Below are 17,596 nucleotides of genomic sequence, written 5' to 3' on the forward strand. Positions count from 1 at the left end.
GCGGGGTGGGTGTGCAAACCATTCTTTGCCGTGCGGTGGGAGGAGCGGCGCACGGCAAAGCCACGCCTTTGCCGTGCGAATTTGACGGGCGGCGCACGGCAGTGAGCGCCGCACGGCAAAGGAATCTGGCGCACGGCAATTCCGACATGCACGGCATTGATTGCACGGCGCACGGCAAAGGTGGGCACGCTCGGCAAAGGCTTTGCCAGGCAATTTTGGCGAGGCGCACGACAAATAACCCTTTGCCGAGCCGGATGTTGCCGAGCGTACTTTGCCGTGCAGCACCGCACGGCAAAGGCTTTGCCGGGCCGATTTTGACATTTGCCGTGTGATTTGGCGGCACGGCAGCGTGCAATCCTCCCGTAGTGTCGGTCTCGGTCGGGAAAAGAGAAAGAAAAAAGGAACAAAATAGTAAGAATGCATTTGATCTTCTCCTTTTATTTTTTTTCGCAGCACTGATAAATAGGTACGTACGATAATTACACTGATCGAGTTAGAAGTCCCGATCCAATCCATCAACAACGGCATACAGATCGATCCATCTTGTTATTCAAACAATGGCGCTCCCTCCCGATATATAAAAACACACGACGAACCAGACGGCACCGACGACGACGAAGCTTAATTAGGGTCACCACGGACATACGATCACCGGCGGGGCATGACGTGCTTGCAGACCAAGATATGGTGGCCGTCCTGCGGCTTCTCGTGCATGCAGCGGACCGCATGTTCCACCGCTTCCCTGTCGACGAAGGTGACGATCCCGAACCCGCGCGACAACCCGGTCTCACGGTCTTTGATGACCTGCACACACTCAGCAGTCAACGCACACTGGTAGAAAAAGGGGCTTTAGTACCGGTTGGTAACTGCCATTAATCCCGGTTACGCAATCGGGATTAAGTAAGCGCGACTAAAGCCCCCCCCCCCCCCCTCCCCCTAGTCCCGGTTGCTTACGAACCGGGACTAAAGGCCCGTCCACGTGGGCGGCTGGCGTGCGCCGGGGCGAAGGACCTTTAGTCTCGGTTTGTAACACGAACCGGGACAAAAGGCTATTTCGTTAAAAAAATTTAATCCATTTGGTTTTCTAATTATTTTTCACTCCCTTTTTTTTTCTTTTTTTTCTTCAGAATTTCTAGTATTTCAGTTATTAGCCAAGTTTAGTCACTAACTACCCGTGGTCAAACTTCCCGTTCGGTCACCCATCCTTCCACTACTCCAACACTAGCACGCTTAACTTTTAAGTTCCTTTCCCATCATCGTTCCAAGTGCTTCGCGCGCATGTTGTTGATAGTAGTATCATATCAATCGTATTAACATGTTGGTCGATATCACACTTCTTTATTGTTTGAATTCCAAATAATTATTTTAATAAACAAAAGTAATGATGTAATAATAATCTTAAATAAATAAATAAATATTAACTTTTTAAATTTATATTATAATTAATTTATAATTTTTTAATATTTTAATATTTTTTTTGCCAAACCTAAAACCTGAAAATTTGAAAATCTAAAAATTGGCTAACTTTATGGTTAAGTAATAGTAATCTTTATGCAAGATGCAATTATTAATTTAAAATTTTAAAAAAATATAAAATACTGAATTTCTGGCAAAAACTAAAATCTTCCTGCTTTCATATTTTCATTTGGAATTTTGAGAATCTAAAAATTAGCTAACCGGGGAAACCCTGCTTTCATTCGGATGTAACTTTTTCCCACGATCACATTATATGTTTTTTTTCGACGTCGTATGCAAAAGTTAATGCGATGGTACCATTTTTCAAACCTTTTTTGCAAAAAAAGTGAAAATTCAAATTTGTTAATTTTCCCTAATAGTAGGTTGCATAACATACAAAAATCTGAGAACATTTTATTTTTTGAATTTTCTATCATTTTCTTTTCTATTTTACAGTGTTAAAAAAGGCGATCCGAGGGGGGGGGGGGGGGTGAAGGGTGCGTGGTGTCCCCAACCGGGACTAAAGATGTCTGCGCCGGACACAACCTGCCATAGCCCTTTAGTCTCGGTTGGTGGAGCATTAGTCGCGGGTCGCCTCCCGAACCGCGACTAAAGACCCCTTTAGTCGCGGTTCGAATATTTTGGGGACTAAAGGGGGCGTATGAAAGCCTCTTTTTCTACTAGTGGCATACATGAGATGACATACATATATATAGCGAAATGGAATATATACGCGCAGAGTCGGGATCGATGGACCTTGGCTTCGAGGACCTCGCCACAATGGCTGAAGAGCTCCTCCAGACGGCGGTCGTCGACGATGGTCCCGGGCAGGTTAGTCACGAAGACCTGATTCGCCGTCTCTGCACCACCTCCGTCCGCCATCTTCCTCCTCGATCTCTTGCTCTTGCCGAGGATCAACAGTAGCTACCTAGCTAGCTCCTTCTCTCAACCACCACAGCCCCGTACTTGATCGCTAGCTGCTGTCTTGCCTCTCGCCTGGGCCGGGATTTATAATCGCATCGATCAGGCAGCTGGGGTGTAGTTGGGCACAAGAACCATCGAGGAGTCGACCTCGCTCTTGCCGGGGTCGGGCATTTATAGGGGTAGCTGCTCGCCGGGGCAGGTGTGGATGGCTGAGCTACCAGTTTGTCTTCAATTTCACAAGCTTCACCAGTGTTGATCAGTAAATATTGCTACTGCTGCTAGATGTTAAGTGATCTCTACCCGATTCATGCTGTCGATGACACGATTTACAAATACTAGTATAGCACGTCTCGTTATCCGTTTGTCTTTCTTAAGGATGGGCACTTCAAGCTGTTACATTGGAAGATTTTATTTCAAGGCCGCCTTATTTCAATTGCACGGAGGATAACCATTAGAACATGACAATCTAAAATAGGTTACAATGATGACTAGGTCGTGACACTGCATGTCCACACGGCACGGCGAGGGTCATTTTTATCTCATAAAGAGTCCTCGCCATCTGCCCATCGACTAGCGATATCCATCAGGTGAGCGATGGTCTTTGGTTTGACGCAGATATGTAGTAGCCGCTATCAGGGCACCTTGCGGTGTCTCGGCCATCAGGAAGGACGAGTCGAAGATTTTCGACATCTCGAGTCTATCGCCTTCGGCCAGATGTTACAGTCGAGAGCGTCGCGTGGGTGCCCTGCCCGGAGTTTTGTGTCTTGATGAAGAAGAGTGGAGCAAGTATAGTTGTGCCCACCGTTCGCTCGACGCGTCAGTACGTTGCTTATGCACGCTGAGTTCTGCTTGTAACTTGGTCATGCGTGTGTTCTCTTGGTGAAGGAGGCGGTGATAGGCCATCAACTCCTCTCGTGACACGTCAGCTGCCATAGGGGTAGAGCCTCTTAAGGTTTCCTTTGCCTTGGCCTAGGCCTCCTGTAGGATGGTGGCGGTGGTCCGTTTGGCTCCTTCGCCGGTCCCATCGTCGACTTCGGTGACGGGTCGATCACCGCACAATGGAAACTTGACGGGAACACACTGTTGTTTCAGCTCCCGCTGCTGGTGGATCTATCGTCGTGATCCCAGATGAGGTCGTTCGGACCCACAATGTGGTAGACGTCACAGTCGACGCAAAAGATTGATGTTAAGGTCGATTCCAGCTCGCTGGAGGAGCGGAGGTTGGCAAGGAAGGTGTTACGGTGGTCGGTGGCGATATCGATTCCCGTGGAACCGAACGAATCTGGTCTGGGAGACTAAGGATGCCCACCGTGTTGATGTGGAAACGCATATCTCCAAACGTCATATCCACCCCCTCTTGGTGGGAGTTGAAGACCGTGCGCTAGACTGGCGTGTGCGGAAGGAACGCGATGGGGCTGAAGTAGATATGTTCTGCGTAATCTGGCGAGTTGTACTGTCGATCGGCGAGGTTGGAGCCGCCGAACCCGTGATTCGAGCGCCCAAAGTTCCCACAGACGGCGCCAATTGACGTGGGGTAGCCACAGCAATACCCATGGTTGATGTATTTTGGTTTTAGGGAAGATGGTGCGCAGCGAGTTTGTCCGCTAACAAACAAGGAGAACGTGTGGTTTACTCAGGTTTAGGCCCGTGGAGGTGCTTGACACCTCTATACCGAATAAATGAAAATAAAAGAAAAAGAAAAGAAAGGGGAAATAATTTAATCTGTAAGCTTCGTTATACACTACTAGCACATTACCCATGTGTTGCTACGGAGGCGATAAGATTGACGGAAAACTCATTATGTAACACAATGAGGTAGGCTTCAATGCTCTGGTCGACGTTGATCTCATGTGGGTCGGCCATGTTGATGCTGACCTCATACGCTCATGCCTCCATCCATAGCTTTGGTGACGAAATGGACACAGATGATGGTGTCTTAAACAACAAAATCCGAGAGTACGGCTTACTATCTACTCTAGTATGGGCTAATTAGCGGTTTGGTTTATCCCAATGATGAAGCTAGTAACTACCTTTGACAACCTAAAACTGAAGTTTGGCTATGTTGCATACTTGGTAGCGAGAGCTCGGCGACCTTAATTTGTTTAGAAGCACAAGCGCTCAAGTGCCGAGAAAAATGGTTATCGAAAAGAAGGCTAAGTTAGTAGGCATATATACATGCGTACACCATATACATGGTATTTGTTGGTGGACCTATATTGAAACAAAACTGAACCATGGGCTAAGATCTATGTTGAAACAAAAACTGAGCCATGGCCTGCCCATCTCAGCCCAAAACACAGAAAAGTGGGTAGAAATGTTGGTCCAAAAAAGTAACTATATAGTTTTCTTTGGGCTGGCCCGCCCAACAATTTCGCTAGTGCATGGTATATACAATAATATTTTACCGTAACATATTACATGTTTTTAGAAATGGAGGCAACTACGACCCTGCCTCTGCATCGGTAGATGTATGCCGTCTTTTATTTCCATGCTAAAGTAACACATTACATGTAGAACTCGGTGGGATTACTTTTGTTTTTTAATCTGTGTGAGCCTTCATTCATGTTCGTGATGTACATGCTTCTTTTTTTAGATCTCGTACACATGCACTTCGTGCATGTATTACTCCTAAGCATTTTTACCTAGCATGCGCGAATGATGCTAGTGATGTACTTGCAGGTATCTTCAGCGTAGAGTACTCCTGTACTGCTCCATTGCGTTACAATCTCGTTCGACGGAAACCCATGCGGATAGGAACAACAATAATCCAAGTTCAGTTCCTTTTTTTCCTTTATTTTCGTTTTCACCAGATCCGGTGCAATAATACCAAAGCTGATCCGATCCTTTTGTACTCAACGCAGATATGATCATCTCTTCCCGAACGCCCACGCTCGGTTGCTGCTTCTGCGGTTCAGCCCCGAGAGGCCCGCACCCGATTTGTTTTTTTTATGCGGAGCGGATTGGGGCAACGTTCGGTCGCGGTTTTCTGTTAGCATACGAGCGGTGCGGGTTGGATCGGGATTGCCCAAGGTTTTCTGGTCGCGATATCGCTGATTTTTTTCTCGCACGTACACGAACGAACGACGGATTGCAATTTAATAGTAAAGATATAATTTTCAATCAGTTTGGCACGCTTCATAATGATTTCGGCACTGTAGATATGCAAATTATCCATTTCTTTGTCCAGTCCTTGCCTACACGTAGCTATTTTAGCTATTTTTTCCTGGCTTCCAACGTCCACTCGGTTACTTTTCTTTTGGCCAGATGGGTGATCGGCTACCCGGTTGTTTGCCGTCGGTTCAGTTAGGATGGTCTTCCACCGTGCTTGGTTATTTTTTAGTCTTTCCACCGCTTTGACTGAACAATTGAGAAGTAGAACGATCTCGAACGCCTCTCCCCGCCGCTCAAAGCTCTGTCCACTGCGCGAGATGGCACCACCAACGCTTTCTATCGATCCCAGCCGAGCACAGTGACGGAGGAGACGGCAGCGCCTGCGGTGCCGGCGAACCCTCGGTTTACTGTGGGAAAGCGTCCGTCCATGGCGGCTCACCGCGGCGGCGGAGGGCGGCAACGGCGTCGCTGGGGGAGCGGAAAGGTCGGAAGAAGCAGCTGGCGTCGCGAATTTCCAGTTGATGTACATGACCCACGAGGGCAACGCGGAGGGATTGGGCGAGCTCCTCGACGCCGGCGCCGACCCCAACTTCCGCGGCTTAGACAGCCGCACATGCGGCACGAAAATGCATATCCCTACCTAATTGCTCTGGTCTTTACGCTTCCGTCGCCATTCGGCACGCCTCCAGCAAGGAGGAAGTCCTCGGCGTCGCCTATACCGGCGAGGGGCTGCCGTTTTTGGCAGCAAGATCGAGCTGTGGGATGGCAAGCCACGATGGGCTCCTCCACTGCGCGACGGGCCTCCTAGACGTACTTGGCATCGGAATCTCCAAGGCGGCTGGTTGAGGATTCATCAGCGGGCTTCCGTGGTGTGCCGGTGCATGACCCGGAGGTGGACTTCTGGGGAGGGATTGGCGATATGGTTTGAATTAGGGAGAGGGATGAGGAGCAGGAGGTGGGAAACAGAAAGAAGATGAGAGCAGCGATACACGCTTGTCGCTAATTAAACTGAATACATTGTACCGTTTTCAGAACATATAACTCACAAAAAGTTGGTGAAATTGTTGTTCAAAGTTGAACTTGGACTTTAGGTCACGCATTAACAGACCAGCTCTTGTACAATACAATGTTTTGATGTGTTCATGTGAGCATATCAACCTCCGGTTGGATGCTACACGCTAAACTTATACGTAAGGAAAACCATGATCAAAGTTACAACAGAAATAGTTACAAATTGAAGCACTTGTGTGTATTCAACTATTCATACAACCGTTCACATGTGTAAAGCTTAAACGTAGTTTGGAATAACTATATCTTCCACAACAGTTACAAATGTTTACCTTCATACACATTCGAGAGATATTAACTGACACATATGACAATACTAAATCACACACCAAAGAAAAGCATGCCACATAACAAGAATTATTAATACTATTCTCATAGCATAGGTACCAAGAGAGAAGCTCAAGTGTTGCCTTATCCTTGACGGATTTTTCTTGCCAATGAGGCCCAGCCCACACTGACTTCCACATAAACACAATCATAGATGTGATCCGAAAATGACAAACATGCAACCCTCCATTTCCTCTTGAACAAGAAACCACAGAAAACAATCCAGAGACCTACCACAAATCCTAGGCACGAGCTGAGGTAAAAGGAAACCATACCGCTCATGCCTTCGTGCTCTTCAGGGACGAGTGTACTTTTGTCAGTTCCTGAGCAACTCTTCGTGAGAGGTGGACCACAAAGACCTGGATTACCAATATAGATGGATGCTTGGTCATCTAGAGTTTTTAACTGATTCCCAGATGGTATTGTTCCTGTCAAATTGTTATATGACAAGTTCAAGCAGCTGAGTGATGTTAGAGCTGATAAACTTGTAGGGATTTCACCAGATAGCTCGTTATGTGACAGGTCAAAAGATTCCAATGCCCGTAGCTCACCAATACTTTGGGGCATTATGCCACTGACATTATTCCATGACAAGTTCAAGTTCTTCAATGCAACGAGCATGCCAATTTCTGAAGGAATCTGCCCTGTTAAACGATTGCAAGATAAATCAATGTTCACCATATATCTGATCCCACTGGTGTATTCAAGCTGTTGACCTTTTGTGTCCACCAATATACTCTCAGTATAATAACTAGAGTAAATTTCATAAGTGACGTCTCCAGTGTAAAAAAGATTGAAAAGGGCACCACTATCATTGGGAGCAATAGTCATAGCTCTGAGATTCCCAAATGACTCGGGTATATTGCCAGAGATGTCGTTGCATGCAATGTCTAAATACTGAAGCCCCTTCATCCTGCTTAGTTGGCCAGGGATACCACCAGAGAACATGTTTGAGCGCAACCGCAAAAGTGCCAATTGTGGTAACCTTGACCCGATCCATGTTGGTAGGCTCCCAGAAAATTTATTGTACGCCAGATCAAGAAAGATGAACTCTCTGCACCTCTGGAGAAACATAGGGAATGGTCCTGAAAGATTGTTGCTGTTCAAGTTAAGGGTTATAATATTCGAGGTTCTGTATCCTTGAGGGCAGTTAGGAATTGTCCCGTGTAGCAGGTTATTTGATAGATCAAGAATTTTCAATTCCTGTAACTGAAGCAGGGAGCAAGGAATGGTCCCAGACAAGGAATTGTTGAAGAGAAGCAGTACTTCTAGCATTAGCCCTTCGGTGCCCGATGGCAGTGGGCCTGATAGATTGTTTTTAGACAGGTCCAGGCTTGTGAGCGTCTTGGGAAGTGTTGGAATCGGACCAGTGAGCTCGTTAGAACTGATATCCAATATTTCTAATTCCAGGTCACCAAGGGTCTTAGGAAGCATGCCAACAAGTCGATTTTTTGACATATCCAACTCCGAAAGAGGACTACCAGTCCAAAACTCAGCAGGAATGTTATCATGTATGCTTGTGTTCGAAATATCAAGAGTCTTCATTGTTGGTTGGATAAGCCAAGCTGGAAACTGGGGCCCTAGAATGCAAGAGCTAAAGCCTGCTGAAATCAACCTGAATGGAGTGTACCATGTACTATTGACCTTCACGGTCAAGGAATTATGAGAGATCCACATGTGCTGTAGAGTAGTTAAATTTGTGAAATGGTCCTCGGTGATTGTACCATGTAGGTTGTTTGAGCTTAGCGATAATATTGTCAAATTTCTGAGTTCCCGTATACCAACTGGTATCTCCCCAGCCAGCTTATTAAGGTCGAGGTAAAGCATCTTCAAGTTGCTAAAACGCCCTATCCAATCTGGCAAGCTCCCCGTCAAAGAATTCTCGCTCAAATCTAGCTTTTGCAATTCATTTGAAGGCAACAGATGCAGTAGCTTCGTTACGTCCATATTGATGAAGTTATACACTAATTCGAGGCACTGAAGTTTCAACAGTTTCCTGAAGGTCAATGGCACCATGCCGGTAAGGTAGTTGGAATCAAGTTTTAGATTTTGAAGGGAAGTTAAGTTTCCCACAACGTCAGGGATAGGACCATGGATCCCACATGCAATTAGAGAGAGCACTTGGAGGCTGGGTAGATCCCAGAGCCAGACCAAATTTTTGGCTACAAGAGAGGTGTTGAAGGGGTTATCCTGCAGGTCTAGGCTCTCCAGCGATGTGAGGTTGGAATGCAACGGGGGAGGCATAGTGTTCTGGAGGCCACAAGAAACTAAATCAAGGTGGATGAGACTAGGGAGCAGGTGGACAGCCTGAAACCAGTCGACGGCAGCGCTGAGATCCACCTCAGACATGCTGAGAACTCGCAGCTTCCTCAGGCTCGACACCCATGCGAGATCATGTGAGTGGGGTATGACCTGACTTTCCTGATTGCTGTTGAGCTGGAGGCTGAGCAGATTCGAGAGATTACCGATGTGGGGAGGAATCCTACCGCCAAAATTAGAGTATGAGAGGTCGAGATCCGTCAGGCTGCGGAGGGCGCCGATGAGCTCCGGGATGGGTTGTCCGCTGAAGTTGTTGTTTGAGAGATCAAGCTGCTTCAGATGCCGTAAAGAGAGCAATGAGGAGCGTATCTCACCTCCGATGGTCCCACAATGGTATGAATAGCTTGTGCTGTTGATTCGGAGAGCGACGACGTGGCCGGTTCGGTTGCTGCAAACGACACCCTTCCACTGGCAGCAGTCTGCGCCTCGCCACGACGACAGGATGTCGCCGGAGTCGTTGAGGCCGGCCTTGAAGTCGCGAAGCGCGTCCCGCTCGCGGGGGATGCAGAGGGTGCTTGCTGGTGGTGTTGGTGCGAGCGCCGCCGGCGAGCTCCGGTGGAAGAGGAGAAAGCACGTCATCAGGATTATCAGAACTCGGACCAACGGCTCTGGCTCGGCCATGTTTTTGTGTGGGTAGTATGTGATGGGCAGCTTTGCTAGTTTGGTACGTGCGTCCTCTTGCTCTGTTCGTTCGGTATATGAGGAGGAAATCTATGACAGAACTGTCCATTCCATCTATGGAAGTCCAAGTCCACTGCGTCAACCACGACGGTGACGTTATGACTAGACTAGATGATTGATGGGTGAGCGGGTCCGATATCTCCTTGTTAGCCTAATTTTTGCGGACCTCACGTTCTCCAATCTGCTTAGGGCATATCCGACGGGACGACGTAAATGGACGTTGAGCGATCGTTTGCGTCTGCCGCGGACCGAAAATGCGTTTGTAGCCAGATATATAGTGTCCCACCCATCCGCGGCGACGCAAACCTGACCCAAATATGTGCCTCGGATGCGTCTCCGCTGACGCTGCGCGGACGCGCAAATTGTATGCTCGCGTCTGGCGGACGTTTCGTCGGGCCCGCCTGCCAGCGACCTAGGTTCAATGCGTCTTCTCAGGCGTGCCAGTGAATGGCGTCGCTTCGGCAGTCTGCGCCACGTTAATGGCGATGCCTCGCCTGCCGAGCAGCCACCGCCCATCTCTGCCAACTAAGTAATGGCGATGCCACGCGTGCCGCGCCCCTCGCCTTCCTTCGGGGCGACGCATAGTGACCGGACCATCCGCAGCGACGCAAACGCGGCACATATTTGCGCCTGGGATGCGTCACGGCGGACGCTGCGCAGACGCCTCAAGTGATCGCTCGCTTTTCCATCGGGCCCGCCTGGCAGCGAGCCATAGGGCTGTATCGAGGGCATCGCTTCCCCGGTCAGCACTTTCGTGTCTGTGTCGAAGCCTTCGCCATCAATGTCGCGGCTGCTTCTTCTGCGCGCGCACTGGCGGGCGGCGGCTGGGCTTCTGCGCCGCCTTCAATGGCATCGTGTCCCGTGTGCGGCCAGCCTTAAAAGTCGACCGGCATCGTCTCTGACATCGCCCACACCACGGACACCTCCACTCCCACCACCGCCGCGCGCCACCGTAGCGTCATAGGGGAGAAGAAGAAGAACGACTTCGAGGCATCTGACAGTGGCACCAAGAAGGCGGAGCGGACGCACAGGGTGCCGCTGCCCGTCAACGTGGCGCGGCTCATTCACACGAACTGGACGTCGTGCGGCAGCTGGGATGCCTGCTGGTGGTGTTGGTGCGATAGCCGCCGGCGAGCTCTGGTGGAAGAGGAGAAAGCACGTCATGAGGATTATTATCAGACCTCGGACCAACGGCCCTAGCTCAGCCATCTTTTTTTGTGTGGGTAGTATGTGATGGGCAGCTTTGCTATAGTATTCTGGTACGTGCGTCCTCTGGATTCGTTCGTTGGGTATATGAGGAGAATCTGTGACTGAAGAGCCATTCCATCTACTATGGAAGTCCAAGTCCACTGCGTCAACCACGACGGAGACGTTATGACTAGACTAGTAGATGATTGATGGCTGAACGGGTCCGCCCTTGTTGGCCACAGTATCCGATAATAGCCGTTGATCGAACATTTCGGGACGCCTCCGTATCTGTTTGCAGTCACGTTCCAAAAAAAAATCTTAAATTCAACCGGAAACACTTAAAGTCATTCAAATTTGTTATATATTACAAGGATTTGAATGAAATTCGCCCAAATTTAAACACAAAATAAACTAATGGTGCATGCGGGGCCGGAGCCGTCGTTGTACTGGAAGAAAATGTAGTCGCCATCGTCCACGACATCCTTCTTGCCGCGAGGCCGCCGGCTCATGGACGGGTTCATCCCTCATCGCGTCGTTGGGACCACCTTCGCCTTGTCGCGCGTAAGGTCGACGAGTGGTCTGCCGCTATAGCGGATGGACATGGCGATCACATCCCCGGTGTTCCCCTCCTAGGCTTTGTTGTCGTTCAGCGATGGCATGTACGCGGTGTTGTACCCCGGCGTGTCGTCTGGGTCGTTGCTGCTTGCTACGAGGCGCTGTTGGCGGGAGGAGCGCCGCCACCTCATCCTCTTCCTCCGGCTTCAGGGAGGATGGTGCTACCACGGCTAGCCCGCTGGGAAACGGATCGTGTATCTTTTACCGTTGCAGCTGCCACATCTGCGTCGGCGCGCCGACGTCTTGTACTACTCTTTCACCTCGCGCTTCGGCACGGGTTAGGGGGACACGGTGGGAGGAGCAGGACGGCTGGTGTCAAGCGTGTCGGCCCTGACAATGAAGAATGGGAGGAGGATGAACATGAGGTCATTCCCCTCGGAAGCCAACGTGATGGCGATGGCGGTGCCATCTCGAGCCTAGGGGCGCTGTTGCGGATGCAGTTGAGGACGGCGGAGGGGGTGCACCCTGGCACACCCCAGAAACAGGCGCGCTCGTCCTTGTTCCAGGACGTGAGCGGCCCGATGAGTCCGTCGGTGCTGCGCGGCTCTTCGTTGTGGCACATGTTGAGGAAATCGACCCACCGAGGTGGGATTGGCGCGCTTTTCCTGGCTCAGGCGGCGCCGCTAGGGCCTGATCTCGTCACGCCAACGATCATTCTCCGGTGCGGGCGCAAGCAGGATGTCGATCCAGTGGACCGCCATTTTCAAATCACCGCTGCTCGGTAGGGGCATGTCTAGCGTCACAGGGTAGCGCGCCGCATACAGGGCCCATGCCTCCTTAACGGTGAGGCTGTCGCGCCAGAATCCGTTTGGGGCGAGAATGTTGCGGTGGCTCCTTGACATGGCTGAGATGTGGTGGAGGGACGTGAATGGCATGGAATCTCCAAGAAGGCGGGTTCACCTTATATACAACGACTGCAGGCGAAGCGGCTAGAGGCGGTTGGTCGCAATAACACCCGCGCGCGGCCATGCGGGACACTTCGCTGCGCAGCCTAGGGAAACAGTGCGGCTCGCTGGGAAAGCTGCATATCCACCTCCGGTTGGATGGTACACACGGCACCATCTTCCGCCTAACTTGCCCATACACCTCCCAGCAGAACGGCCGCGCCGAGCGCGTCCTACGCACCCCTAATGACTGCGTTCGTACCCTCCTGTTCCACGCCCACATGCCCCCCCAGTTCTGGCCGGACGCCCTCTCCACCGCCACCCTCCTAGTCAACCTACGCCCGTGTCGCCCTCGCTGGAATTACACACCACATAACCTCTTGTTTGGCTCACCCCCCTCATACGACGGTCTCCGTATCTTCGGTTGTCGCTGTTTCCCTAGCACCGCCACCACCACCCCTCATAAACTCGCACCTCGCTCCATTCCGTGTGTATTTCTCGGTTACCCGGCTAACACCAAAGGCTACCGTTGCTATGATCCGGTCTCTCACCGCGTCATCACGTCCCGGCACCGGCACGTGTACTTTGATGAACACTGTTTTCCCTTTGCACAGGAACAGGTGAGGACTTCTCCTCCCGCGACTGACAGTCCGCGGCGTCGCGGCCCTACCCTGGTGGAGGTCCCTGGCTCGGCAGCGCCCCCGCGCGCCCCCTCTACTACAGCTGCGACGCCTCCCGTGACGCCCTCGAGCACTGCCTCGGGCTCACACGTGGCGCCCTCGAGCCCTGCCTCGGGCGCTGCCGCCTCGCCCTCGACACCGCCCGCGTCGCCTTCGAGCACTGCCTCGGGCACCGCCGTGTCATCTGCGCCCTTGACCGCGTCACCCTCGAGCCCCAGCTCGGGCGATGCCTCGCCTTCGGCCCCGCCACCGCCTCCTCCGCCGCCGGCGACGGGCCCCCTCACGCGCGCTCGTGCGGGGATTCGCGTCCCGAGCACGCGGTACCCCTCGGACGAGTACGTCTGCACCGCGTCGACTTCCGCACCTTCACCAGCCACACCGTCGCCCCTGCCCGCTTCTGCCCGGGCTGCTCTCCGCGACCCGCAGTGGCTTGCGGCCATGCAGGACGAGTTCGACGCCCTGCAGCGGAACCAGACATGGACGCTTGTTCCCCGCCCCCCTCACGCCAACATCATCACCGGGAAGTGGGTCTTCAAGCACAAGTTCCATCCGGATGGTACCCTCGACCGCCACAAGGCGCGGTGGGTGGTTCGTGGCTTTCGCCAGCGCGCCGGCGTCGACTTCACCGACACCTTCGCCCCGGTTGTCAAGCCTGGGACGATCCGCACTGTTCTTCAGCTCGCGGTCTCCCGTGCGTGGCCCGTGCACCAGATGGACGTCTCCAACGCCTTCCTTCACGGCCATTTAGAGGAGCAGGTCTTCTGCCAGCAGCCCACTGGTTTCGTCGACAGCGCCCACCCCGACCATGTGTGCCTGCTCTCGCGCTCGTTATACGGGCTCAAGCAGGCCCAACGCGCCTGGTACCAGCGCATCACAGCGTTTCTTCACCAACTCGGCTTCCGCTCCACCCGCTCCGATGCCTCGCTGTTTGTGTACAACAACGGCGCCACCACCGCGTACCTGCTGCTCTACGTCGACGACATCATCTTAACGGCCAGCTCCACGGACCTACTACGACAGCTCACCGAGCGTCTTCGCGCTGAGTTTGCCCTCAAGGACTTGGGGCCCTTGCACTACTTCCTCGGCATCGAGGTCGTACGTCGCACCGACGGCTTCTTCCTTCATCAGCGCAAGTACGCCCATGAGCTCCTGGACCGCGCCGGTATGCTTAATTGCAAACCCGCGCCACGCCTGTCGACACGAAGTCCAAGCTCTCCGCCACAGATGGTTCCTTGGCCACGGACGCGTCATCTTATCGCTCCATCGTCGGTGCCCTGCAGTACCTCACCTTTACTCGCCCCGAGCTGCAATATGCTGTTCAGCAGGTGTGCCTTCACATGCACGCTCCGCGGGATCCTCATTGGGCTGCGGTCAAGCGGATCCTCCGCTACATTCGTGGTACCATGTACTTCGGTCTCTTCCTCCACGCCTCCCCCGCCACGGACATCATCGCCTACTCGGACGCCGATTGGGCAGGCTGCCCCGACACGCGTCGCTCCACGTCTGGCTACTACGTCTACTTCGGACCTTCGCTCATCTCCTGGTCGTCTAAGCGACAGCCCACGGTCTCTCGCTCCAGCGCCGAAGCGGAGTACCGGGCTGTTGCTAATGCGGTTGCTGAGGTCTCCTGGCTGCGGCAACTCCTCGTTGAGCTCTCATGTCCTGTCGCCAAAGCCACCGTGGTCTACTGCGACAACGTCTCCGCCGTCTACCTCTCCGCCAACCCGGTCCATCATCGCCGCACCAAGCATATTGAGCTGGACATCCACTTTGTTCGGGAACAGGTGGCCCTTGGACACATTCGAGTACTTCATGTGCCCACCTCCCAACAATTTGCGGATATCATGACCAAGGGTCTCCCTACGGCATCATTTGAGATACATATCTTGTATATCCGGATGTGTATCCTCTGTAGTTATTGTATAGCGATACATATCTTTGTATTTATTATTGGGCCCGCCTCCTTCCTTGGATAGTCGAGGACGTGGCCTATATATATGTACCGCCATATGCATCCGATCAATACATCGAGCATTGCATCTCTCTCTACAATACCTATTGTGGACATTCATAAAATATGCATACGTGGATTTAACAGAAAACAACCCTAATGGTGTTAATTTCCATGAATTCATAGTAGATATAGTAATCTTGATGCTGAGTGCATACTAGATATATATAACATAGGTTTGGCAAACAAGTCCATCAAACATATCACAGTGGTCCACCGTCCGGGGCAGATTATTGAATACAAATGTAACGCTGGCAAAAACAGGTGCACGACAGGGTCGTGGAGGTTTGGAAAGTTCTCCGTAGTCGATGATGGACAGTGAAACTAGTACGGACTATTACATTTGAGTAAGTGCGAGACAGATTACCCTGTGAATTTCATCAATACTCGGCAAGACGATGAATTAAGCTTTGCTGTCCCCCTCAATCTCGCACGTCCCACTGGTGGATGCTTCATTGTTCACTTGGGAAATCTGCGCGGTCGCGCTGTCCTCCTCAATCTCACCCGTCTCACTGGTGGAAGCTTCATTGATCTCTTCAGAAACCCGTGCGCCATTGTTCTCTAAAAAAATGCCCCTCTTGGGTTCAGTGGATAACCTGCCACGGTACATAGGAAGAGAAGAAGAAGAACCGTGTATTTAGTGGTCTTTTGGTAATAGAAAGCATAAGCTGTTATGTTAAGTGTCAAAATGATTACCGGCTAAGACACTCCGGCATCCCGCTGCTGGAAGTGCCATGGATCTCTTCAGGAAGCTGTTCAATTTTGAATTCTGGAAAAATCTCAGTCTTGCGGCCAGTGACGTAAAAGCTGATCTTTCCGGGATGCTCCTGGGCTTCTTTCCTCACAGCATCAATCGTCGCCCTGATGCACGGGCTGTCCGCTCGATACCAGTCCGGGTTGTATTGGAAGGAGATGTAATAGAGGTTACTGAGGTGCTTAATGCCGAGAGGCTCTGTATACGGTGGGCCGCTGTAGAACTGGAAGAAGAACTTGAGTGTAGTCAGCCCCGGCATCGCTCCTTGCTGGAACGCAACCCGTGGCACGCGGCTGTCAACGTTGAGCCAATCCAGCTTTGGGAACCCTCCACTGCTGATAGCTACCGGCTCCTTCGGGACGACCTCGAACCTTAAGGTGAGAATCCGGAGGTTGGGCATCTCACCTAGAAGAGCGATATCCTCCTCCCTTAGTTTGCAGATCCTGATATCTAAGCTGTTAAGGCTGCTGAAGTGTTCTCTAATCCACCGCGGAATGTGCATGTGTTTCGTGCCAACCACTAGCCCCCCACCGCCCACTACAGGAATGGAGCTATATGCCGAGGGCCGGGAACCCTCGGCGTAGCATGCTTTGGCCCTCGGCGTAGGCTATGCCGAGGGCCGCCCTCGGCATAGCTCCTCGGCGTGTAAGTCCCTCGGCAAAGGCACTATCGCCGTCGGCGTAGCCCGGCCCTCGGCGTAGCACGCTACGCCGACGGCAAAACCCTCGGCATAGACTTTTAAAAAATTCAAATTTTCCGTTTCCAAAAAAATTCAAAAAAAAAAAAAATTCGAAAAAAAAATATTTTTTTCTATATGCCGACGGCAAAACCCTAGGCATAGACATTTAAAATTTTTAAAATTTTAATTTCTTTTAAACAATTTTTTCTTTTTTTTTTCTTTTTTTTACTTGTTTATCTTTCACCCAATACACTTTTAATTCTAACTACACTTAATCTTATGTCAAATTACAATCATGGTTAAACTTCCCAGTCGGTCACCCATCCTCACACTACTCTAGCCTCAGCACGCTTAACTTCTTGGTTCCATTCGGATGAGCTTCCATTATAGAATTGACACCTCTTACTGATAATAATAGCATATCAACCCTATTAACCCTTGAACCGTGATGCACACTTCTTTATTTTTGAATCCCAAACAATTACTTAAGTAGACAACAATGAATATATATAAGTAATAATAATATTGAATTCAAATAAAAATAAAATGATTTTATTTTTTGGTCTTTTTTTCTATTTAATATTGAATAATTAATATCTTTAAATCGGAAAATCAAAATTCCACAAATAATATGTCTAAATCGATCAGAAAAATGAGAGGAATCTAAATATAATATACATATCATCATTTGAACCTAAAAATTAGAAGAATCCAAATATGACGCCCAATTTGCCATGTGGCCAAAACAGCCCCCTCGCGAGATGCGAAATGGCCGTATCGGGCGGGCTGGTGCACCGTTCGCCAACACGCTAAACGGACAAAAATTAGGACATAAAGTGATGTGTTATAGACATAAAAACATTTTTTGCGGAATTTATTGAGTGACGGAAAGTGTACCCC

At 50.7% G+C, this 17,596-nt stretch overlaps 3 protein-coding genes across 3 annotated transcripts; all 3 read right to left on the bottom strand.

The window, feature by feature from the left end:
* Nucleotides 1-418: 418 nt before the first annotated feature.
* On the bottom strand, nt 419-2,678 carry LOC127326306 (glycine-rich RNA-binding protein GRP1A). The gene is made up of 2 exons (XM_051353164.2): nt 2,212-2,678; nt 419-804 (listed from the first exon to the last, which is right to left on the bottom strand). Exons 1-2 carry the CDS (start codon nt 2,335-2,337, stop codon nt 649-651), a joined length of 282 nt encoding a protein of 93 aa, XP_051209124.1. The 5' UTR covers nt 2,338-2,678; the 3' UTR covers nt 419-648.
* Nucleotides 2,679-6,715: 4,037 nt separating this feature from the next.
* LOC127326302 (receptor-like protein EIX2) lies at nt 6,716-9,903 on the bottom strand. The gene has a single exon (XM_051353159.2). The coding sequence runs from the start codon at nt 9,823-9,825 to the stop codon at nt 6,970-6,972; it is 2,856 nt and encodes a 951-aa protein (XP_051209119.1). The 5' UTR covers nt 9,826-9,903; the 3' UTR covers nt 6,716-6,969.
* Nucleotides 9,904-15,464: 5,561 nt separating this feature from the next.
* Nucleotides 15,465-16,546, bottom strand: LOC127326315 (disease resistance protein Pikm1-TS-like). Its single transcript, XM_051353175.2, has 2 exons — nt 15,960-16,546; nt 15,465-15,859 (listed from the first exon to the last, which is right to left on the bottom strand). Exons 1-2 carry the CDS (start codon nt 16,517-16,519, stop codon nt 15,667-15,669), a joined length of 753 nt encoding a protein of 250 aa, XP_051209135.1. The 5' UTR covers nt 16,520-16,546; the 3' UTR covers nt 15,465-15,666.
* Nucleotides 16,547-17,596: the final 1,050 nt, after the last annotated feature.

This window comes from Lolium perenne, chromosome 5 (assembly GCF_019359855.2).
Source record: "Lolium perenne isolate Kyuss_39 chromosome 5, Kyuss_2.0, whole genome shotgun sequence".
Taxonomy (NCBI): Eukaryota; Viridiplantae; Streptophyta; class Magnoliopsida; order Poales; family Poaceae; genus Lolium; species Lolium perenne.

Coding starts and splice junctions, on each gene's coding strand:
- LOC127326306 (XM_051353164.2), bottom strand. CDS start 2,337: ATGGCGGACGGAGGTGGTGCAGAGACGGCGAATCAGGTCTTCGTGACT. Junction 805..2,211: donor GCGAGGTCCTCGAAGCCAAG/GTCCATCGATCC, acceptor GAGTGTGTGCAG/GTCATCAAAGACCGTGAGAC.
- LOC127326315 (XM_051353175.2), bottom strand. CDS start 16,519: ATGCACATTCCGCGGTGGATTAGAGAACACTTCAGCAGCCTTAACAGC. Junction 15,860..15,959: donor ATGCCGGAGTGTCTTAGCCG/GTAATCATTTTG, acceptor GTACCGTGGCAG/GTTATCCACTGAACCCAAGA.
- LOC127326302 (XM_051353159.2), bottom strand. CDS start 9,825: ATGGCCGAGCCAGAGCCGTTGGTCCGAGTTCTGATAATCCTGATGACG.